This window comes from Chinchilla lanigera, unplaced genomic scaffold, assembly GCF_000276665.1.
Source record: "Chinchilla lanigera isolate Chin_1 unplaced genomic scaffold, ChiLan1.0 scaffold00005, whole genome shotgun sequence".
NCBI lineage: Eukaryota > Metazoa > Chordata > Mammalia > Rodentia > Chinchillidae > Chinchilla > Chinchilla lanigera.
Window position 1 is genome coordinate 18,177,810 of NW_004955406.1, and position 25,767 is coordinate 18,203,576.

Sequence of the window (25,767 nt, forward strand, 5' to 3'; positions counted from 1 at the left end):
AGCTATAAAGAAAGATAAACTCGAGGCCTTTATAGGTAAATGGTCACAACTAGAGACCATACTCATAAGTGAAATAAATCAGACCTGCATGTGCAAGCACCGCATTGTTTCACTAGTGTAAAACCTGAAAGAGTTAATTTAAACTCGGAGGTATGATAGACATTGTGAAATGATACTAAAACATTCAAGGATAAAGGGCAACTGGGATGTGGGAAAAGAGAAGGGAAAGGAGAAATTTTGTATGTATGCATATACAGGATAGTTAGCATAGTTGTTCTACTGTCTTCTGTTTCTTTGCTGAAAGAAACTTGTCAGTGAGTCCTTGATTGATCAATATTGCATGTCTCTGTTTTCATGAGAAACCCCTTTGAAGACATCAATATGTAATACAAGAAGCATTGTTAATTTCCCACCACTTTGTTTGTAACTCTGTATTTTCTGTATTGTTCTTTTGCTATTTTGTAAAAGGCTGTCTGTCTGTTAATGTTTTCCTCCTTTTATTTTTAAAATAAAAAATAAAGTTAGTTTAGTAATATTTAATCATCCCAAGCACTTTAGAGGAAGAATATTCAGTCTGTGTTCACATAGCATTTACATTCTGTTAGGTTTTTTGAGTAAGCCAAAGACACTTCCATGTGTACAGAAGGATATGCTTAGGTTCTTTGCAAATACTGTACCATTTTATATGAGTCTTGAATATGGGCAGATTTTTATATAGAGTGGGACCCGGCAGAGTGAGTCCTGAAGCAGTTCTCCGGTGGACACTGAGAGAATATGTATCAATGAACAGACAGTAAATAGAATAAGTTAGTCTTTCTGTGCAACTGGGATACACTAGAGGTTGAGAAAGAGTAATGATTAAATAAGGGAAATTATATAATATTTAATTCTGAATCTCATTAAAATATTTCTGAAAAACACACTTAAGATGTTTATGGCAGGATGTATAGAGGTTTCTCTGTGCATACTTTTTAATGACTAATCTTGGCAGTAGTCAGAGTTCTAACATCAGGAGTATGGTAATTTTATCTTTATTTTAATGAAAGTTATCATTTTCATTAGATATGAATATAAGCAGTCAGTTTGTGAATAGAGAGATTTGAAGATAGCAAAGACATGTTGACAGATTTAGAGACTGGAATAGACTTGTTCTGTTAGAAGCAAGATGCACTTGTTTTTGGTTTGTATTGCTATTCATTAACATGAATTTCCTTAGTACATAGGAGGATAAAGCATAGATTAGGATTAGAAGAAGTCGTTCTCTCAGAGTATAAGTATACCACTACATCCATGAAAAGAGATAATTCCTATCTTTATCTCTGATCTCATTAATAAGGCAACTTTAACATACTGGAGGAAGGAAAAGAGTGTGAGTACATCAAAAAAGAGAAAGATTATTTTAAATTTACCACATTATAATTTCAAGGCATATTTTGTGAATTAAAAATACAGGGATAATAGTGAGTATTTCATCTGTGGCAGACTTTTTCTACAGAGTCAGTAGGCTGAGTGCTAGTAGATACAGCATATTTCTTTAAAGTTTTCTGCTTCTGAGCACAAAGATGCCTTAGCAATAGTTACCTTCTCTTATGAGGCTGCCCTGTCCCAGTTGGTCCCCATTCCCAGTCTTTTAGATTCCCTTGCTTTTTCTCTGCTTCTCTAGATCTTTGTCTACATGCTGGTCTATATTGGCCTTTTCTCTTCTTCTGTCTATAGGTATCCCTACATCATCACCCTTAGAACTGTCCTTTTAAGAGTTGGAACCTACAAGATGAAATTTAGATCAAGGATTTCACTTTACAGATCAAACCTACAAGAAGTAAGCGAAGCTGTGACTCCTGTGAATTCAGTAATTCTTTCATAGGGTAGGTGGTCATCAGTTGGGGGGTTTTTGCCTTCCCCTGTGATTCTAAAGTAAATGCTGCTGAAAATAGGACTTAATAGTTTTATGATTCTAAGTGAATCCATGAATGAAATATACTTTCAGTGACATTAAGAAATTGTCTTTATTTATCTGAGTTATTGTTTGAAGATTTTTTTTTCACTGTTTGAGTTTAAAATTACAAATTAAAGACTGAGGTTATAACTTAATGATAGAGCATTTGCCCAGAATGTTTTAGGCCTTGAGTTCAACCCATAGCACCCCACCACCACCACCACCAAAAAATTTTCAAAAAAAATTTTAAGAAAAGGAAGCTAACTCCATTGGAACAAATTTTAAGAAGTGTCAAGGCTACTGTATTTCATTTAGTCCTTGCTAATAAGATAGAATCTTATTTACACAGTATACTCAAAACAGTCCTATTCTTAAGTTAGGCTTTAAAAAGACCTGGGCCTGGTGCTGAACTCTTGTAATCCTAGCAGTCAGGAAGCTGACCCAAAAATATAATCAGGAGTTTGAGGCCACCCTGGGCTACATAGTGAGTTTAAGGCCATCCTGGAATATACAGTGAGACCCACTCTAAAAAAAAAAATCCCAGAAGAACACATCAAAAAAGCATCCTTTGAGTCACTAAGTTTACTTCCACTTCGTAGTGTTCATTGAGATGTTTTATTATAGAGTATTGTATCTCTTGACCAAGGTGAAACACTGTCAATATAAAGATGCCACTTGTATCAGAATTTTTTTTAAATTTCTTAGATTATATTCTTGTGACTTGGAGAAAGATCCTAGGATCTGAGACAAAAAAAAGAGATTGTAGGGAAATTTACCATTTTCTTTGTTGGGGAGTTTAATAATGAGTCAGTGAAGTGAACTGACAGTAGATAGGTTAACAGGAGAAAAATCAAACAATAATTTTATTACATGAATAGCCAAAGGAGAAAGAAAATAAGACACTCAAGGAAAGAGCCTGATGATTGACCTTTATAGATTGCATAGAGAAATAGGAGCCTGGGAGTGGGGGTGGGTTGGGTAGGATACAAGCTATGGGAGCTTCAGGAGAGCAACTGCATTTCCATCAGACTATCTTATTAATGTAGACAGTTTCCCGTGAAGCATCTCTCAGAACTACTATGGTATTCTCTCTCTGGGTCAGGTATCAGATGCCCTATCTCTTCTTTATGTGAAAAGATTTCTAATAGACAGGGCATCTTAGAGAGGGCTACTGCCTGCATGCCTTGCTTACTTTGCTAATGTGGATAGATTTAAGTTCTGTTTTGTTTTTAAACAAAAGTACAGCTTTTCAGAACTATTCTTTTTAGAATAGTTTTATTAATAGAATAGTTTTATTCTTTTTTTTAGTCACTTTTCATGACTGCAGAGGTCTGTGGTTTCTCTGAATAACCAACCTAAAATACACCAAAGAATAATTTTGGGCGTGGTAGCCTAGTTTGATCTCCCTCAAGACATGAAAATGACATTTTTTTTTTTCCACATAGAATTAAGTGGCTTCTGGGCTGGGGGTATAGCTCAGTGGCACAAGCACTTGCCTGGCAAGCGTGAGGTCATGAGTTTGATTCCCAGTACACCCCCCCCCCCAAAAAAAAGAATTAAGTGGCTGTTGGGAGGTAGATGTGGGGGCAAGGCAGAATTCCTTTAAGGCTGGGTAACTGTAAATGCATGTCCAGGTTTAAGAAGAAACAGTGAGTGAATTCCTGGATTCCCACTACAGTTTTAACTTCATAATTCACTCTGGATTTTTGTTCTTACTGTTTTAAAATCCTTTTATTTTGAGATAATTATAGAGTTGGAGGAAGTTGTAAGAAATAGCACAGAGATAATGAGAGTCATGGGGAGTTGCAAAAATAGTGCAGAGAAGTCCTGTTTACCTTTCACCTAGTTTTCCTCAGTAGTTGCATCTTAATTGTAGTTCAGTATCAAAACCAGGAAACTGGTACTTTTACAGTATGTGCCTGTTATTCTGTGACACTATCACATATGTAGATCTGTCTATGCTGCCTCATTCAAGATACCTAAGTATTCATCAGCACACAACTCTGCTTTGTGCTACCTCTGTGTAGTCACATCTATCCTACTATGCCTCCCCATACCCTGCCATCATTAGCCACTGGCAACTAGTTGGTGCTCCATTTTTGTTGTTTGTTGTTGTATGAGATAGGCTAGTAATGTGACATTCTTTCAAAAGGGGAAATGTTTCTGAAGTAGAAACTATAACCTTATGAGATCTTTAAAAGTACCTGGTTTTTCGTGTTTTTTAATTAGAAGCCTCTTTAGAATGGAGCACTTCAATGCTGTGTAAACTCATCTATTCTCAAAAAATGTATCAAGGGGCTGGGGATTTAGCTCAGCGGCAAAAGCGCCTGCCTGGCAAGCGTAAGGTCCTGAGTTCGGTTCCCGGTACCGGAGAAAAACCAAAAAAAAAAAAAAAAAAATGTATCATCTCCTCTCGCCAACAGAATTTTCTTAAAGTGGGGAAGCATTTTCTCATTTAAAAATCATGCTGAAATGTTTAAGAACTGCATAGATTTTCCAAAAACTTAACCATTTTTTTATTTGAGGAGTCAAAAAAAACCAAACAGGGCTGGGAATGTAGCTCGGAGGTAGAGCTCTTGCCTAGGGTGTACAAGGCACTGTCAGTCCCCAGCACCAAAAAAGAAGAAAAGCATTGAGGTTTTTTAAATGTAAAAAATGAAGTCAGTAATTTTGTCTGGGTTTCTTATTTATGATGATAAATTATAATGATAAAGACAGGTTGTATAAAACACATTGACATTTAGTAATAATCTGTGTTAACTATTTTATTGCTGCTATTTCATTAAAAAATAGACATCTGTTCTCAGGATGGTCTTTTTAAAAATAAAAAACAAGCCCACATGCATCTAAAGAAGATTGGGAAAACGTTTACATGTTTTCTTTGGTGGGCTTCTTAGGTGATTGATATCCCCCCACCTGTTTTCTCAATAGGTAGAAACAGACTCATAGTTAGGGAAATTAAGGCAATAATATATAGAAAGAAACAAATATACATAGTTTTGATAATATTTATGGAAATGACACAGTGCTGGTGGTAATATAAACAATTATTTTGGAAGGCAATTTGGCAAGTATCAAAGACTTGAAAAGGTGATGCGCTTTGACTTAGTGATTTCACTTCAAGGACTGTATTTTTAGGAAATGATCATAATCAGAAAAGATGCAACATTACTTATAGTAGGAAAATGAGATCAGCCTTATATTAAAGATCTATAATTGGGATCAAATTCTGTGTCAAATGACTACTTTGAATGATTTGATAAATTTAATTCTAATTTGATGGACACTGATTATAACATTATAAATTTGGAAATTATTGGTTAAGAATATACTGCATATTTATAGTTCAATCCTAGGGATTTTGATCCAAAATATATCTTTATGTAGCTGTCTAAGTATGCTATGATTTTAGAAAAAAATGTTTCCTAACAGTTTTTTGCTTTTTATGTTACTGTCATATAATAAGCATTTATGTTAATTGTATCTAAGCATTAGATTTGAAAGTTCTCATTAATTTTAAAAGTTAGTGATTCATATCTGCAGAGCATTCACTACTTATCTACTTTGTTGAAATAGTAATTATCTTTCCTCAGTATTCCTTACTGTCTCAGATCCTGTCTGCCTCCAAAATATCTTAAATCTACCACTTTCTACAGACAGTATCTACTGACAAGCACCCTCACTGAAGGAACATTAGTTCCTCCCTTTGGAATGTTGTATTGTTACACCTATTTTCTCAATCTTCCCTGAGTCTGTTCCTTTTCATTTGTTTCTAATTTATTTTATTGAAGATGTGTGTACTGTGTTTGAAAAGTTGCATATTTTCATAACAGAACAAAGTGCAGAAATACCCTATCCCTGTTAGTCTCATTCTTACATCCTGTACTCTTGTCTCCCACTCCCAAATCCCTTAGCTGTTCCTTGAAGAAATTTATTTCCATTTTCAAATACTGGTGGGATATAGCTAAATGCTTATTGTTTCTTGATTTTTCAATTTTAGATAATATGTCGAATCTACTGTAGATGATTTTTTCCTTATATTTCCCTCAGTAGCACATTTACACAATTCACTTCCTCTTTTCCCCGTGTAGTTACTTCACAGTTCTGACTATATAGCCATATTCTTTACAGTTGTGTTAAGATTACTTACTCAAATTTTGTTTTTCTTCTGCTAAGAATTTACTTCAGCTCCATCTATCACAGATTCTCTTCAAGAAGTGAATGTAGTGAGTCTTCTTTATATGTTGAAACACATCGACTTTGGTTTCATTTTTTCTGAAACCTGTCGTGCCCCCAGTATCTCTGCTCTAGCTCCACTGTAGGATCTTTTCCTGAATGTTCAGGATCACTTTCAGTTTTCATCAGGGAATTTCCAATATATTCTTTCTGTGTTCCTCAGTTTCTGGGATCTCATATCTTTCATTTTCTTCTTCCACCTCTTTGGTTCTAGGGGTTGAAGCCTGGGCCTTGTGTGTGCTAAGAACACAATCCACCACTGAACTACCACCCGCTGCCTCCTTCCCTTTGCTTCGCTAGTTTGTTTTGTAAAGCACAGATTTTACCAGCTTCCTAAAAATAAGTGCATGGAAGGCAATTCTCTGAAATGTTTGTGCCTGAAAATGCCTGCAGTCTTCTTTACTACTCAGTTGATGTTTTATTGGATATAGAATTACAGGATTTTGAGGGCATCACTTCCAGGATTTTATGATCTCTTTTTCTCCATTGTTCTGAAGTTTTTTTGATTCTGTGCTTTAGCTTGTTTTGTTTTGTTTTCGGTTGTTTTTAACTTTTGCACTAAGCACTAGGCAGGTCTTTCCTTGATTTTTGAGTTCTGAGATATTTTCTCAAACTATTTTTTGATACTAGCTTTTCTCCATTTTCCTGTTACCCCAGTGTTGGCTTTTGCTCCTCCTCTCAGCTTTTTGTTTAAAAGATTTTGTCACCTTTATCTCATAACCCTTCTATTGATTTTTTTCTCTTACATTTTTCATTTCCAGAAACTCTGTTTCCTTCAGTATTTCTTTTTCTGTAGCTTCCTCTTTTTGGCTGACAGGTACGTTTTCTCATCATTCTGACAGTGTAATTATATATTATGTCTTTTCCTTGTCTCAGTTTTCTTCTGATCCTTGACCTAACTGGAGTTTTTGTTTTTGTTTTGTATAGATTCTACCTCTCTGGTAGTTGTGGCTGTATTACAAGCAATTAGTAACCTATATGGGACTTTGGGTCCTTTTGGCAAACTGAATTCTGTGGACAGAAACTCATTTTTTTTTTTTTTTTTTTGGTTTTTCTCCGGTACCAGGAACCGAACTCACGACCTTGCGCTTGCTAGGCAGGCGCTTTTGCCGCTGAGCTAAATCCCCAGCCCAGAAACTCATTTTTAAAATCAAACAAAATTGGGGCTGGGGGTTTAGCTCAGCGGCACAGTGCCTGCCTGGCAAGCGCAAGGTTGTGAGTTTGATTCCTGGTACCAGAAGAAAAAACAAAACAAAAAAAACCCAAAAAATTAAAAAAAATCAAACAAAATCAGTTCTATTATAATACACTATTCAGTTTTTTTAAACTGGTTGTTCTTTATTAACACATTGAATAAGATATAGAGGTCTTACAACTATCAGAATTTTGGAGTAATAAATATAAATGATATTTTGAGATATTTGTGCTAACTAATGTGATAAGAAAATAGCTGTGATTTTTTTTTTTTTTATTGATGATAATCACATGGATAGCCAGTACTACTGTAATCTGTAATTTATGTTTATAAAGGAATGTCTCATTTCAGGTAGAGGTTAGTGTAGAATAAAAAGTAATTTTTTAACATCCAAGTTCTGGGCCCCTTTGAATTCTATTGATCAAATACCTGAATTCAGTGACTGTCAGATCAGAGTGTGATAGTTAAAAGCTGATTGTGGGAGCCCCAGGGAACTGAATGGGGCTTGACAACTAGTAACCTTCACTCTTAAGTTATGGGATGCTAAGCTATCTTTTTGCATCTTTCCAGAGAAGAATCCACCACTATTCTGCCTATGGAATAAAAGCTTGCCCTTTTCTTTTAGACACCTAATTTTACTGTCCTATATTTTAATAAAATTTACTTCTGTGATTTTACTGAATGGCTATCATATAATAAAGACATTCCAGAAAAGAACAGAAAAAGAATTGAAATCCTTAATATGGTAAGAAAACTGGGCTGTTTCACATATTTAATTTACATCGAATTTTCACCTTAATGTTACAGGAACTCTCCAGTTGTGGATGGAATAAAAAAGAAAAATATAGTTCTGCACCAAACGCAGTTGCCTTCACAAGAAGATTTAATCATGTAAGTTGTTTTAAAAATTTTGATACTTAGTTTTGGAAATTCAGCTTTTCAGTACATGATTTGGGGGAGGGTACCGGGAATCGAACTCAGGACTTCGAACTTGCCAGGCAGGCATTGTGCTGCTGAGCTATATCCCAGGCCCTCTACATGATTTTTTATTAAACAGTCTAGTCACATAAATTCAGTGATATCTTCAGCCAGTAACGCTTCAAATATTGTATATATTCATGGTCTTTGTTTTTTCTTTTCTAAGTATTTGTTAGAAATTGACATTCTTTGCTGCTTGTCTGTTGACTCTTTTATCTGTTTCATAGTAATTGCTTTTACCCCACTGTCATGTTCTTACTTTTAGTTTCTTAAATAATTTTGAACATTAAAATTTTTCAAAAATGTGTTTATCTTTATGGAATACATTATGATAATTTAATACATTTATACAGTGTATATTAATCAAGTCAGAGTAATAAGCATTTCAGTCTGTTCAATGTTAAATGACTTTTATGTGTTGGGATTTCATATTCTAGTCATTTTTAAATATATCGTGGGCTGTTTTAGCCAGTTATCTGTCTGTGCAAAACGAGAACTCTTTTTGCCTTTTTTCTTTTAGACACCTAATTCCACTCTCCTATATTCTAAAAAAATTTACTTTTGTGATTTTACTGGATGGCTGTGCTAACTGTATAGCCAGTACGGCTGTAATGTGTAATTTATGCTTATAAAGGAATGTCTAGATTTTTCTGCTACTTTTAACTTTTATTTTGAGACAAGGTCTTACTAAGTCACTTAAGTTTCCCAGGCTAGGCTCACTTGCAGTCCCCTTGCCTCAGCCTCCCAGAGTCCTGGGTTTATAGGCATGTAGCGCTAGTTTTGTTACTGTTTTTTGTTTATTTGTTTGTAGTTTAGATTGTATTTCTGGTCTTTATTATTTCTTTCCTTCTATTAACTTTATGTCTGCTTTCCTCTTGCTTTCCTGAGTCTTCTAGGTACATTGTTAGGTTGTTTGAGATCTTTCTAGTTTTTTGATGAGTACTTCTATTGTGGTAAACTTCCCTCTCAGTATTGCTTTTGCTGTATTATACAGACTTTGGTATTTTATGTCATCATTATGTCTAATTTCTAGAAATTTTTAAATTATTCTTTTTAATTTCTTTCATTACCCATTAGTTTTTAGAAACATGTTATTCAGTCTCCATGTATTTGTAGATTTTCCATTCTTGTTGATTTATAGTTTTAATTGGTTGTGGTTTGAGACTATACAAAATATGATTTTCTATTTTTAAATTTATTGAGGCTTGATATGTACCCTAATATATGTTCTGTCCTAGAGAGTGTTCCATGTGCTGGTAAGAATGTGTTTTGTTGCTGTTGGATGAATGTTCCATAAATGTCTCCTAGGTCCATTTGCTGTATAATGTGACTCAATTTAGATGTTTCTTTGATTCATTTGTATGTAGATGATCTGTCCATTGAGGAAAGTGGGATGTTGGATGTGTCCCCCACTGTTACTGAATAGTACTGAGTCTGTCTCTCCCTTTAGATCTAATGCTGACTCTTTGTATTTTGTGGTCCCATGTGGGAAGCATATTGACATTTTGTAGTTTCAGTGTTATTTCTTGAAGTCCCTGGAGTACTACTTCTCCATTTCTCCTAATCCTTACAAAGAGGGTTTGACATATCTTTGATATATTGCTCCATTTTTTATTGTTGCTGAAAAGTGTAACAATAATCTCTTTAAAAGTCATTTTTTCTTTTTTTTTGTTTTTAGATGACCAAAAACAATTTTTGTTTTTAGTCTAGCAATTTTATGTTTTGGTTTTGGTTACTCTGGGTCAGTATTCTTAGTGTGGTTGTCTTTAACTGGGGCAGTCAGTTGGGAAATACCTATACTTTACCTTTCTAGCATGACGTCCTCAGGGTAAATGGGCTTTCTTACATCATAGCTCCAGGCTCCCAGAGTGAGTATTCCAGCAAACAAGGTAGGGAGGGCTACATGGTCTTTTATGATTTCCTTCTGGAATTCCACATCAGTTTTTCCAATACTTTTTCATCGAAGCAATCACACACATGCCCACATTTAGTGAAAGGTAACAGCTTTTGATGAAAGCAGTAACAGAATTTGTTTTTTGGTTTTTTTTTTTTTTTTGTCTTTTTGAGACAGCGTCTCACTAGTTCAGGCTGGCCTTGAGCTCACTTTGTAGCCCAGGATGGTCTCGAACTTGCAATGATCCTCCTGCCTCGCAATGATCCTCCTGCCTCAGCCTCCCGAGTGCTGGGATTATAGATGTGCACCACCACACCCAGCTGAGAATTTGTATTTTAAAATCACCATGGTATTCATCTTAAAAATTGTCTACCATTAAATTTAATTAAATCAGTGATCATGCAATTTAGATTTGAATTCATAGTTGATTTTTGATACGGTTATTGTTAAAATATCTTAGCTGGGGATGTAGCATTATCTTTTTACTTTTTACACTAAGATTTCTAACCATTTCTTACAGTACTTCAATTCTGTTTTCATAATGCACAAAAAAAAGCCATATTATAATACACTTATTGCATCATATGATAAGCAAGCTTTCTACCAGAATATTTAATAATGTTTGTCCTCATCTGCCTTCTGGTGAATGAATTTTAATGTTTTTTTAAATAAATCAAGAATTGGTTTCATTGAATTAGAAGGTATTAGGGGCTGGGGATTTAGCTCAGCAGCACAGGCGCTGCCTGGCAAGCATGAGGCTGTGAGTTCGATTCCCAGTACCAGAAAAAAAAAAAAAAAAAAATGAATTAGAAGGTATTGTAAAGTTTTTGAAACATAGTCTTTATTTGAGAATGCTAACTTGGAGATACACACACACATTTTGTTTTAGCCATAATTTGGAATTTTCAGCCTTAAATGACAACATAGGGCTATTCAGCCACACACAAAAAAAACTAGTAACTTGTGCAAAGTCTGCTTTTAGATCTCACTTAATTCTGCTGGTATGTTTCAAAATACAGTAAAGGAAAAAAACACACTTGTATTTGTACAGTGTTTGTACTGTTTGGGTTGTATTGCATTCTTCTAAAAGGCGCTTTTCCCTAACGCTTCATATGAACTTTTACAAATTAATGATGTCTTTATGTGTGTGTGTATGCACACATACATATCTATATCTGTCTCATATGAAAAGTATGCAAAATTTGAAAATTGGTTATGTCTTGGTGATGTTAAAGGGAAAAGATACTGTTTTTAAATGGAGCTCTAAGAAGTTCACTTGGTCATTTTTGTCATTAATTTGATCCTGACAAATTAATCTTGTCCTACAGTTTTTAATTTTTATTTTCAGGTGAGCTTTTGGGTTGTTAGAGAGATTCTTCATGCTCAGACATTGAAAATTAGAGCAGAAGTTCTGAGCCACTATATTAAAACTGCTAAGGTAAGAAAAACTTGTTTAGTTCTATCACTCAGAAATGTTTTAAGTGAATATTTGCCTGTGATAATTTCTTTATTGTTTATTGATAGTAGAAAATAAGTCCTGTTGATTAATGTGTCTGTTTTCTTTCTTTCTTTTTTTTTTTTTTAGTTGAATGCTCTTTCCTTTATTTTTCTTGTTTTCTTCATCTTTTATATCCTTCCTCCTTCTCCCTATTGTATCATTTGTTTCATTGGATAAGTAGACAGAAGTCAGATTATGCTAAAGTATGATAGCTATAAAATATTACACTATTCTGAAGGTGATGAAAAGAGCCATATAAGATTAAGTAGAGGAATACATAGCCATTTTAAAATTTACTTTCAAAATAGATTGCCCTGCCAGACATGTGGAAAATAACAATTCTTTTACTTTTAAAAGAATAATATATGTTCGTTACTAAATATGTTCACTGAACAAATACTGTGTAGTGCAGATAATAAATACAAGAGAGAACTAAAAGGACATTCCAAAAAAACACTGAGATAAACCTGTAACAATTCTAAATTTATGTTAAGTTCATCACTGAGAAGTGTGGTTCATAATAGCCACATTGGTTCTTTATGATTCTTGTAATAAATGCATAACGTATGTCACCTGTGAATAAAGAAGGTGGATTAAAGTGAGGATACCATGCTTGCAATTACTGTTTAATAACTCTTCCCAGAGTTTCCTTGAGCACATGGAAACAAGTGTATTCTAAGAAATTCTGGGGCACTAGGTGGCAGAGCTCACCTTCTACATGGTATTTTTTGGAAGTGTCATAAAAATTCAGAAAAATTATTCGTAATAAATTAGGTAAATATTACTTTTTTTAGGAAAGTAGAAATTAATGGTTTTTCTCATAGATTGTGAATTTCCGGTTTTTGATACTTTAATTTGCTTCTATGTTCTACTCAAAATCATCAAATTTTGCTCATTAAACCTACATTGTCTTTCTCATCATATAATCATTTAATTCCTGTTTATGGTCTTAAGACTTTGAGATACCTCTTATATATTTGTTTTTATCTCAGACCGTAATTTTTCTCTTATCACTTTCTTAAATCCCTCTGTTCTGACTCTGCTTTCTATATTGAGTTTGTTTAAAAAACTAGTAAGTCTGTCTTTTCCTTCAGTAGATTGTGCCAATCAGTATTTTCCAGAAAGGCAGGCCAATAACATTCTGTAAAAATATGTATAAAGCTTTAACTATAAAGTACATAAGAGATTTAAGGAGTTGATTCAGGTGACTTATAGGGGCTGAGGAGGATGAAATCTGCTGGGCCTTCCAACAGACTGGAAACTCACACAGGAGTTGAAACAGTAGTCTTGTGGCAGAATTTCTTCTCTCTAGATCTTTTCTCATTTTTACAAATACAGATCTAACATAGTCCCTATTCCGCCATAAATGTTTAACATATGTTTAATAATTAAATAGTTCCTCAGCTAGATAATACAACCTTTCTGAGTGAAGGTTTATATCCTATTTTATGTTTATTGTATGGTTTTTCTTTATTTTCTTTTAGTTTTCAGTGAAATACCTCACCTCTGGCATTTTCTAGACCTGGGGCTTACCTGGGAGCAGAGTTAAGAAAGTTCTAAGATGCTGATTTTTTAAATAGAACCTTTGGGATGTATGAAGTAACATAATAAAATCTAGAAAATTGGCCATATATGTCAAATAGAACTCTTGGCCAATTCATGGAACCTACTGTTGGGCATTTTCTGCACACAAACTATAAAAGCAATGTCCCAGAATGAATAAAAAGCAAAGGATCTGAGATTTGAGGCAGGAGGAAGCAGGAAATTGAGGACAGTGGAAACCAAATTTGAACCCTAAGCCTGGAATAATGAGAGAGTTTGGCAGGAAAGCAGATCAGAGTCTTGGGTAGACCCTTTTTTGAAACTCAGAACATAAGACTGAGGATTGGTAATATTTCAGTATAAGAAGGAGAGTGCTTTCTAGAAGCAGGGTATGTGATCATTCCAGTTAAATTTCATCCTGAGTCATAGCTGGTTTTTAAAATACGTTACCAAGTTAGAGATAGGTTTATTCCCAGAGCTTGGGGACAATGGTCAGTTTAGAAGATGGAACTTTAATCATGGGCCAAAAACAACTTACTGTAAATATAGTGGATACTCTAAAGACAAATCTCAACACTATCAACTGCCTAAATTGTGCTTGTCAGTTTATATTTGTCTTGTATTCATTTTTAAACCTTTATCCTCTCTCCCTTTTTCTTAAATCCTCAGAAACTATATGAACTGAATAATCTTCATGCACTTATGGCAGTGGTTTCTGGCTTACAGAGTGCCCCAATTTTCAGGTTAACTAAAACATGGGCGGTAAGTAATCTTCCTTAGCTAATAAAAGGTTAGCTTTCCTTCAGGAAGTAAAGACATTAGGTTTTGTTTTCTTTTGGTAGTTCTTAGTATGATTAATATTATGACAGCAGGTAAGTTTTAAATTACTTTGTACTTTGAACTCTACATTTTCTCTGAAATGTTTGATCAGATTTGTCAGGTAATTTGTGGGTACCTTCCAGTTTGGTGTTTGGTTTCTGTCCTTTTGAGAATCATTTGTGTATCCTTTAAAGGCATCTTCAACAGTATAGTGTTTCATATTCACCTGATAGGAAAGTATAAATGCAAAAAGTGGCATTTAATCACATTAAGACTATGATTTTAATGAGTTTGAGGAAATTTTAAATTATAAATTTGAAAAAAATGTATTTATTTGTCTTTTTGAGACAGGGTCTTGCTATGCAGTTCAGGCTGGTCTTGAGCTCATTTTGTAGCCTAGGCTGGTCTTGAACTTGCAACAGTCCTCCTGCCTCAGCCTCCCAAGTGCTGGGATGACAAGCATGTGCCACCATGCCTGCTGTGAAAAAATTTAGTGATTTATACTTCCATTAACTTCTGGTCATAAATCTTAAAGGTGTTTTTGTCAGGTCTAGTGGAAAATCTGATGGTAAACATGGAATCATAATATTGTTCTGCATTCTGATGTTACATTAATCATGTTTGGTTCTATCATTTCGACAAGATAAAGGTATAGATTTTCATATCTGTAGATACAAGGGCTGGTAAAAATACATTGCCATTAATCCCTTCAAAGTATTCCCCCTCACTTCGAATACACTTATCATATCATTCTTGCCACTTTCTGAGGCAGTTCTGGAAGTCTTCTTTTGCAAGTGTCTTTGCAAGACTGAAACAAAAAATATATAGTGAATGCCATTGCTCAGTGCCATCCATAGAAAGGCGAGCTGGTAAAAACATTGTGGTATTTCCTTCTTCAGTGAATCTGGCACTGTGCAACTTCTGGCTCTTCAGTTAAAAGATAAATGTTTCAAATCAGTTCAAAATTTTGAGGCAGCCTCAGCAATGTAAAAACCCTCAATCACTACATAATGAGAATTGTATTAACCAAAGTTGGGATTTTTCTTCAAGTGCTTATACCAGAGGGATTGAAGGTAGCACAAGAGGTCAAAAAGGAAATATTTGAGTTGTTTTACTGAGAAAGAAACTAAGCCAAGTAAATGTGGGAGGTGATGAACAGTGAAAGGGTGGCGTGGTTACTAGATTAGAAGCCCTGGTGGAATCAAATAACCACTGTATTCAAGGTGATGGAAAGAGTAGAAGCTGAAAGTTGTGGGGAGGTCAGATGACTGGAAAAATCAAGACATCAGAAATCCCAGCACGGGGCTGGGGATTTAGCTCAGCGGCAAAAGCGCCTGCCTGGCAAGCGCAAGGTCGTGAGTTCGGTTCCTGGTACCAGAGAAAAACCAAAAAAAAAAAAAAAAAAAAAAAGAAATCCCAGCACACTGGGAATGTTACCTCTGCGAAGATTGCAATCACTAATATTTTTAATAAGGATAATTTTAGTTCCTTGGCTCTTTTTCTTGACCTTCTAAAGTCTTCTGGATATAGAGGGAAAATGACTTGTAGGTCAGTAAATGCCAGTAACATAAATGTTACAATCTAGTATACTCTTGTTTAATGCAGGAGCCACTAGCTACATGTGGCTGTTAAATTTAGATCATTAAAATTCGATTAAAAATTCACTTCCTCAGCCATACTAGCCACATTGCAAGTGCTCAGCAGCCACATGTTGACTGGTGACCATTGTGTTAAACAGCACATAGGTCTCTATCATCACACAAAATTTTGTTGGATAGCACTTGTCTACGAGTGCCTTGAACTTAATAGATGGTGGAATAATTTAGAGAGGAAAGTGGGGTACTTTGGAAGAGATTTTGAAGGGCAAGGAGCAAAAATTATATATAACTGACCTCTAGGCTTAAGTTACAAGATGTAAAAGAGAGAAGATATTTAGAGAAAAGGTTAAAGATAGGGATTTTGCAGAGAAGGAGCATGAGTTTCACAAAGTACAACTGGAAAGGTTGTATTGGGTCAAATTAGAAAATATTTTACAAGTTTGAGTTCTACTTGGGTTAAAATTTTTAGTGAATGCAGAATTTTTTTTAACTTGTAAAAGAAATGTGCCCCAAAATCTACAACATCCTGTACTAAGGAAAATACTAGGGATGGTCTCTTTAACATCAAGGAAAAGAATGCCCATCTTACTGTTTCTGTTCAACATACAAATACGCTGTGCAGTATAAAAAAATAACAGACTTTTTTTCTGAGATGTAGAAAAGGGGAAATAAAAATTGTTGTTTATGATGTTCAGTTACCTACAAGACAGTGCAAAATAATTTACAGAAAATGATTAAAAACAATAAAATTTCTCCTTAAAAATTGAACATAGACTTGCCATATAATACAGCAGTTCTACTTCTGGGTGTATACCTAAAAGAATTGAAAGCAGAGACACAGATTTTTGTTTATTTGGTTTTTGCTAGACATTTGTTTGCAGTACTGGAGATTCAACCCTGGGCACTGAGCTACATCCCCAGTTCTTCCTTTATTTCAAGACAGAGTCACTGAGTCACTGAGTTGCCCAGGTTGTGCTTGAACTTAGAAGCCTTGCTCACACTTGGAGAATGCTGGAATTACAGATGTGCAGCATCACACCTGGCGTATAGACAGATACTTTTGTATCAGTGTCAATGGGAACAATTAACAATAAATATAATGACATCTATAAGTAGACGTCTAGATAAATGAAAGGTATATACATACAATGGAGTATTATTCAAAGGAAATTCTATGATAGTGCTGTACCATATGATGTGTGAAACGAATGGACTTCAAAGGACAAATATCATTTCACTTATGAGGTACATAGAATAGTCAAAATTACAGAGACAGGGTAGAATGTTGGTTGCCAGGGACTGGGATAGGTGAGAATGTAGAGTTATTATTTAATAGATACAAAGCTGTTATGGTACACATCTTAATCATCCCTCAGATGCTCATGTGTAAAGGATTGGTCCTAGGCTGGTGGTTCTGTTGGGAGGTTCTGCACTCTTTGGGAGGTGGGGCGGTATGACCTAGTACAGTGTTAGATCATTGAGGGGCGTACTTTTGAAAGGATAATGGGGCTCTACCCTCTTATTTCTCTCTTTTGCCTGGCAATCAAGAGATGAGCAGCTTTGCACAACAAAGCACTCCCTCTCACGATGTTCTGCTATACCACAAGCCCAAAGCCATAGGCCAAATGATCATGGATTGAAACCTTAAAACTGGAAATTCCCTATGTGAAAGAGTATGTTTATTACAAAGTTACTACTTACAATAGGGAAGATATGGAAGCACCCTTCAAGGAACCAACCTTCACAGAAGGGTCTGTGAATAGATGATTGGATTAAGAGTGTAGTAAAGTACTATTAGCCTTCAAAAGGAGGAAATTTTGTCCCTTTCAACAGCAAGAATGAATCAGAGAATATTATCCTAAGTGAAATAAACTAGGTTACAGAGAAATATACCATGTCTCATACATGGGATCTAAAATCTAACACAAAGGCAAGGAATAGAAGGATAGTTTATGGAGTAGAGAAAGTTGAGAGATGTTGGTCAGTGGGTACAGTGTTTCAGTTATGTAGAATGAGTAGTTCTGGAGCTCTAATATACAACATGGTGATTGTAGTTAATAATTCTGTGTTATATACTTGAAATTTACTAAGAGAATAGATATTAAAGATATTTCTGCTATACTTACACAAAAGGTGACTATGAGGTGATAGGCGTATTAATTAGTTTGGCACACATTTCATAACATATATATCAAAACATCTTAAAGACAATTTTACTTGTTGTTTATATCCTAATAATACTAGGGGGACAGGATTGATTATAAAATTTATATGGTAATACACAGGTATAGGGAGAAGAGATCCTGAAGAAGAAAATGGATGTTAGGAACATGGGGACTGTAATGGATATCAAATTTATTGTGTAATTTGGGCAGTGTAGGATTTGAGCTGGTTTAGGTGTATCTACCATGAAAACAGAACAAAGAAGCCAGAAATAGATCCTTCATTTATAGAAGCATTGTAAATCCATTATTAATTGGAACTGGAAATAGGTTATTAAGACAAAAAAATAAAATGTAGGCCCTGCACCACTTACAAAAATCATTGTCAGATGATTGTGAAGTGCAAAACTTTAAAGCTCTGGGAAGAAAAATGTGTGATTATCTCTCTGGTTTGGCATGGCATAGGTAGGGATTTTTTTAGTTAGGATGCACAGTGTTCCAAATGAAAGAAAAGATGGATATATTTTCTGTTTATAAAAAGGTTCTTTAATGAAAATTGAAAAGACAGTAGGAGCCAGGGGGATAGGTACAACAGCTGTAACTGATCAAGAATTTGTTAATAAGAACTCCAACAAACCAAAAAGAAAAAAAAATAAAATAAATTAAAATAAGCATTATAAAGGTATTTTTTAGAAAAGAAAGTGCATGTGGAAGCAATAAAAATGAGTGACCTGCAGCTTCATGAATGAAATCTTAACGTCAGATGTTGAGAAAATGAAAGCAGTTGTCACGCTGTCGGGTGTACCTCTGTGATGGACTTATAAGAGGCATTGGGTTCAATTGCCAGAGTTACCCCTTCATACAAATACAAATAATAATTTTTTGTGTGTGGAAGACTGTAAGCACTTTATGAGTCTCTGTAGCTAGAATGAAATAAAATGTAAGAAAACGATGAACTCAAGATTTAGCATTGGTGTTGGTTACTTCCTAAAGATAATCAAGGGAGTGGGAACATGCAGGTAGATTCAATACTGGAGTATAGTTCTTACGTAGGAGAGTAATGCATGTACATTTGTTATAAAATTTAAAAATAATTTAACAAACTCATACCAGGAACAAATAATAATTGATATCATCATCTAAGGATTATAATCTGTACCGAAATTCAAAGATGAATAAGTATGCAAGTAAGTATCTTTTGTACAGGAATACAAATCAAGGCGTGAGGGGTAATCTGTGAGTCTCGCGTTTCTTACAGTGACTGACATGAGCAGGCATACTGTTTTGTGTGTGTCTATGTGTCTGTTTTGTTTTTTTTTGAGACAGGGTCTCGCTGTATAGTTCAAGCTGATCTTGAACTCAGTATGTAGCTCATCTTGGCCTCAGAATCATGGTAAACCTCCTGTCCCAGCTTCCCAAGCATTGGGATTATAGGCATGCACCACCACACCCAGCATGAGCAGGCATGCTGTGGTGTGAGGTGGATAAGCATCTGTCCAGAAATCTGTGGGTCTCTTTTTCAGTAACACAAATGAAAACATGAAGAGCTTTTCCCGCAGTTGTCATACTCTACTTATGAGAGAAACCTGGGGAGTTACAACATTGTGAAGTACTTTATTTTCTTTCTTTTTTTTTTTCCTGAGTGGGGAGAATATAGCAACGTGATATAAAAGATAATACAAACATCAGAAAAACCCAAAAAGAAATTTAGGACTTCATAGTTATATCAAGGTTCTGAGTATCACTAGGAAAATAATCTAGATAGAAGTGGTTCTTTATATTCTTCTGTTAATCCTACCACATAACTGAATCTCATTAATCTGGTTACTGATTTATTATGAAAATTTCAAAAGTAGGTGTTTACTATGATTTTATAATTTCATATGTAGCAGGATCGTTTGAGTTTCAAATAATTAAAAAAAAAAAAAAAGAGTTTCAAATAATTGATTTCTCTTAGTATTAGTTTTTTTGAGTGTGTGAATTTTGATTGGTTTTTGTTATTCCTACAACATTCTGTAACTGTTTTGCTTGTCTGAATATTTCATTATTCAAAATGGTTGATTGGTAGCAAGCAAAGTTTTGCACCTTACCTGGAGAATGCTAATAAATTGTGTTGAAATGGATACAGGGGAAGATTATAGAACTATTTTAGACACTGGAATTCTATGTAAAACATTAAAGCAAAAGACCATTGAAACCATATTTTAAAGTGGTAATATTACTCATTTTTGTAATAGAGTTTATCTAAAGATAATTTGCATCTTTGACACTTAAAATTGCTTAATCATAAAAAGTAGATTCCAACTGTACTATTTGTAGAGAAGACTGTGTGTCAGAATATTCTGTCTCCAGAGCCAGACTTTGAGACCTAGAAAAATATTTGTATTTACAAGTGAGTGCATGACTCGAGAGTATTAATACATTCTGCTAATCCTGTGGTTGCCTTTGAATTCATAGTCTGCTCATCTCTACTTAAATTTTTCTGTCAACTTCATAAGAAAATTGGATGAGAATTACATAGGGAAAGTGTTGCATGCTGTAAAATAACACTAATATTTCAACATGAAATAAAGTGAAATCTTATTATAATGAAATAGTTACTTCATACATTTAAAGAAAAATATTTTACCAGTCTCTGGTATGATTAAAAATTTTTTTCTGATTAAAAAATTTTTAAGGTAATATATGGGTGACTGACCAACCTTGCATGTCTTTTACCCCCTCCTTTATTATTTCCATTGATCTTAGCACTCACTACAAATTTACTCCTTCAGCCTCTTAAGTTGTGCTTTATATGATAAAGTGCTGGCAAAGACAAGTCTCACCAGAAGTCCAAAATGTAGGGAATTAGAAATTTTATTAGGACTAGCCATCATTAAAGTTGTCAAGAAAAATTGTTACTTACTCACAAAATTCAGTATTTCTTTATGATTATGCAAATCTTATCTTTGAGAAGGTAGTCAATAAAATATGTAGGTGTTAGACCTGAAGGAAAATATATAATTATTTTTTATAAAACTGATCAACAGATTGGTTATTCATTTAAAATAGTAAAGATGAGAAATATAATGTATTATTATTTATTAGTTAATAATTATGTACATTTATAAATAATTTGTTATTAATAGATATCTGATTTTTTATTTGTATATTAAGCAAAATAAAGGAAGGTATAACTTTTAAAATAAAATCCAAATTTATAGTAAATATTACTTCAGATCTTTGCTACAATAAAATGGGAACTTGTAAATAACTTAGGCTTTTCTGTTTGTTTTTTAGTTATTAAGTCGAAAAGACAAAACTACCTTTGAAAAATTAGAGTATGTAATGAGTAAAGAAGATAACTACAAAAGACTCAGAGACTATATAAGTAGCTTAAAGATGACACCTTGCATTCCCTATTTAGGTGAGTTATATTACTGTGTTTATTATTCCTAGTTGTTGCTCTTCCTTAATTAGTATGTAAGAAATTCAAGGCAATTTTTTAGTTTATGTATCTTGAAAATAAATTACTACAAGATTGCTAAGCTGAAAAAAAAAAAAACAGAGTTATCAGCCTCATTACCTGGTATATATTTTCATACTGAATTAGCCTTTTACCCTTAAAGTTTTTCATAGAAATGAACCATATGGTGAAAATGATGGACTTCAGCTGTTTTAGTAATGCTCTTAAAGAATAAAACAGTTTACAATGAAGCTTAATATATTCACTGAAGACATTGATCAAAGTTCATATATCACTGGCAGATATTTTACTGTGAGAAAAGTAGTTTCAATGAATATTGGTATTACTGTTTGCCTGGGTGAAATCAGTTGTTTACTCTGGAAATTTAGTTTAGTACAATTCTGTAAATTTATCTCTTTGCTATTACCTTAACAATGTTTATAGATTCCAAGAACTATTTAACCAATAATGATTATTTTCAACAAAATGTGAATAAGGCTTTGTTAGGTTTTGAATGTAAATGAGTCTTAACACAAATTGTCTTTTTAAATTTATCTATAAATTAAACATAAAGAAATTTATATATTTCTAGCATACATTAAGTTGATTTGATCTATTGTAGGGTATTGAAGTGATAAGCATTTGTTTGTTTCTACTATCTGGTTCTCATTTCTACTCTTATCTAACTGCCCATACTTAATTTCAAGGTAAATACTTGATAAGAAAATTTAAAAGTGTTAAGAGAGTCCTCAAACCTTTGAAATCTTTACCAGTGTTTAGAAGATAAGGTAGGGGCAAACACAATGGATCCGCATCTATTCAGCTGCTTAGTTCCTAAAGAAAAGTTGAACTCATCCAACATTACAGGACCTCTTAGTGTTTCACTGGGAACAGGGGTGCGTGCTGGGTACCCAGTGTTGAAAGCAAAATGCCCTTAAGCATACAGTTGATGGCCACTACACAGTGTGTTTGCACAGTGTTTATATGGAGACAGGATCCATGTCTCCTAGACTAGCCTCATACTCGTAATGCTCCTGCTCAGTCTCTTGAGTGACTAGGATTACAGTTGTGAGCTCCCACACCCAGCCATGTGTGCAGCTTTTTACCAGAGTCTTGGCTGTCCCCATACTTGAATATATTTAGTTTGGGGGGAAAGAAGAATAGAGGATTTTTAAGAGTAACTTCGTAATTCACAAGAATAAGCTTTTTATTGGATGAAGAACATTACAATAGACTGAAAATTGGCAATCCTTAGTTTCAAAGGAGACAGTGTACTTAGCTATAGTGCTTAGCTATTCTGCTATAGTGTACTTATATAGAATTGTCTTTGAAGTTTATTCGTCAGAATCACGTTCTTAAGGGTGGGTGGGTCCATATTGATGTCTTTTAATTCATTTATTTCACAGTTGGCAAAGCTAAGGTCCAGAAAGATAAAAGACATGATTCAGAGCCCTAAGACTTAATTAATGAAAAATCTGCCATCTAAAGTTGTACTTTAGCATGCTACATTTATACCTGCTAAATTCTCATGCTAAAATGTACTGATCATATGAGTTTTTCCCTCATTAAGTTGTCTTTTTCACACTAAATTCCATAATTTGTATTTTCTAGAAAAAATTATTTCTATTAAAAATGAGAAAATGACAAAACAAATTAATCCTTTTGTTTAGGAGTATTTGTTTTATATTTTTCCAAAGTGGTGACTTAATATGAATTTCTGAATTCTGTGTGTGCTTGTGTGTATACATATACGTCTTATAAATAAATTCATGTATATTCATGTATATGCAGAGAGATAAAAAGGGAAAAAACAACTAGCAAAGTTGTTGCTGTGGAATTTGGGAAGCTCTGGTATCTGAAATAAACTGTTGTCATTCCTTTGAGTTAAAGCAGATAAGGCAAATAACTCAGGTGCAGCTGTTAATTTGGAGAAAATACCGGAATGATTCTGTATCATCAGTTTAATATCTAGTAACTCCTTTTGTGGCACCGTCCACATTTTTAAAATAGTACTGAGGGCCATACTAGTAGCCTCACACATTTTAAACAAATACTCTACCATTAAGTGACACCCCAAGCCCTTTTAATTTTTTATTTTGAGACAGAGGCTTGTTAAGAGGCCCAGGCTGGCCTTGAACTTGAAATCCTCCTGCCTCTGTGTAGCTGGGATGACAGGCATGCATCACTGCACCCAGCTGTCTGTTGTGTATGTTCTCATGACTTAAAATTGTGGTTTTTTTCTACCACCATATGGTTCACTTAAGCTAATAAAAAAGTACCCAGTTCTTACTGGGTGTTTGATAGATTGTTTAGTATGTTATCTCCCTCTTCACTCAACAGAAATTTTCTCAGTAAGGTAATCTTCAACTTGGTAGTTAAAACATTTAATAGGTGTTTCTCAAGCTGCATCTTAATTTTATGATTAAGATGTTGACTATTTCTTTTCCTTGAAGTTTTGCAGAAGCAGCACCAGTCTTGTTTTATCTTTTGCACTTCTGGCATTTAGTTTATTGATTGCTCTTTCTCTCCCTTTCTCTTAAATGTATTCTGTCTCAGCCTGCTTCTTTGTTTACTGTCAGTGGAGTGGTCTCCTTCAGGTTCTTCCCATATATTGCTTAATGACTCTCATCTAGACTTTAGATATCTAGCTTCCTACTTAATTCTTGAAGCCTCATAATATTTTAGATTCTAAAATACTGATGGATTAAATTAGATGTCTAAAGTAATTCCAACACATGTGGAAGTGACCTCATTACCTTTCCTTTTCTCCAAACCTCTGGGCCCCATCCTGTCTTTTAACTTAGTCTGCCATTGATCGTATCGGTGCAGCATTATCTGATGCTTATAAAAGTGAGCATTTCATAAATATTTGTTGGTTCAATTAACTAAATCCCTTTTTTGGCTCTTCCCATTATTCCTACAATTTTATTTGTTTTAATTTGTGTTTCAATACAGTAAATGTATTTGTGTGGCCTATTTCCATTGATGAAGCTCTACTTCTGTAATCTCTAGCAAAGGTGAGATGTGTTTCTGAGGTCTACCCAAAAATTAGAAACCAAAAAGGGGGAAAAATGACTAAAACTGTAACATGGTAAAATAGAGAATGTGCACTTTAGCACCTGCATGATTTTATGTACTCATAGTCTTCATATAGTTCATCTCTATACTGTTAAGTGGAGGATCATGTAGATTGAGATGATTGTGGGCCATTTGGCATAAATATTAGTAGACTTTTGAGAAATGAAATATTTGTCAGCTAAGTTACTCTGACTCACTTATAGTTTGTTTCAAGCATGCAAATCATCGAGTGTAGTCACAGTTTTATATCAAACCTTCAGGGTAAATCTATTCAAAGCATACTTGCCTTTACTTAAAAATGTGAAGCAGATCTCTTACACAGCTTTTTGACTGCTTGATTTACATCATAAACATCTTGTTTTTAAAATTTTTGGTTTTTAGTACTGAATTGTGTTGAAGAATGAAAATTTAACATTAGTTAATGTTTATTTTTTCATATTTTGTTCTCTTTTAAATTTAATTTAAATTTAATTAGTTCTTGATGTTTAACCTTGGTTTTGGAATCTTTTTCCATTCATATGAAAACACTGCCTGGCATGTGCAAGGTCGTGAGTTCGGTTCCCGGTACCGGAGAAAAAACAAAAACAAACAAACAAACAAACATACGAAAACAGACCTCTTTAAATTACCAAAATTTAAGTTTATAAGATGCTGCACAAGGCTGGATGTGGTGACACATGCCTGTAATCCCAGCACTCAGGATGCTGAAGCAGGAGGATCACTGCAAGTTCAAGGCCAGCTTTGGCTATTCAAAGCCAGCGTGAACTGCATAGTGAAACCCCTTCTCAAAAAGAAAAAAAGATACTGTACATGTGATAGCACAGAACTTGGCCTGAAGATGTTTCAAAGATAACACTCTTTGTTAAAATGATAGCCTCATTTAACTATTCTTTGGATGTACAGAATTTGCATTTATCTATTGTATTTACCAGAGGTTTTTAGGTAAAGAATTTATTAAGCAAAATAATCTGTGGTCCAGATTGAAAACATAGCAGCTAATGATATGTTTCTTAACATGAGAGGTGGTCCAAACTAAGTGTTTTTTCGGCTAAAAATAATTATCAAAAGCAGCTATTCTTTGTGAAACTTAAAAAAGAGGGTAGGAATTAAATGGCAATTACTTTAATTTGCATACTGTGAAATGTATCTGTAACTCAATATGGATTAAATTATAAGCAGTAGAAAATGTAGTTTTGGCTCTCTAATCCTCCTCTCTTGAAAAATTGTCTCTTCTGTTGGTTTGTATTCAAAGTAAAAATTAGCTTGGACAGTACAGTGAAAAATTCTTAGAACAAAGATATAATTTGTCTAGAGAGGAATGGTTTGGCAAATCGTAAGGAAAAATTTGTTTTATATGAGAATTATTGTTTTAAATCTGAAAATCAT

The 25,767-nt window shown here is 34.2% G+C and overlaps 2 protein-coding genes across 4 annotated transcripts in view; one reads left to right on the plus strand and one right to left on the minus strand.

The window, feature by feature from the left end:
• Angptl1 (angiopoietin-like 1) overlaps positions 1 to 25,767 on the minus strand; it is a 64,659-nt gene that overhangs the window by 17,646 nt on the left and 21,246 nt on the right. Inside the window, exon 5 of one of the 3 annotated variants that reach the window (XM_013521102.1) lies at positions 20,764 to 20,843. The exons of 1 other annotated variant lie outside the window; for it this stretch is intronic. In XM_013521102.1, coding sequence (XP_013376556.1) covers positions 20,773 to 20,843 — 71 coding nt within the window. In that variant the 3' untranslated portion in view covers positions 20,764 to 20,772. Of the gene's footprint in view, positions 1 to 20,696; positions 20,844 to 25,767 lie in introns of those variants that run through there. One more of the 3 variants, XM_005374937.2, reaches the window with a different exon arrangement.
• Positions 1 to 25,767, plus strand: part of Ralgps2 (Ral GEF with PH domain and SH3 binding motif 2) — a gene marked incomplete at its 5' end in the record, with an annotated part of 106,151 nt that overhangs the window by 16,223 nt on the left and 64,161 nt on the right. The window contains 4 exon segments of the mRNA XM_005374939.2: positions 8,175 to 8,258; positions 11,588 to 11,677; positions 13,949 to 14,041; positions 21,138 to 21,264. Coding sequence (XP_005374996.1) covers positions 8,175 to 8,258; positions 11,588 to 11,677; positions 13,949 to 14,041; positions 21,138 to 21,264 — 394 coding nt within the window.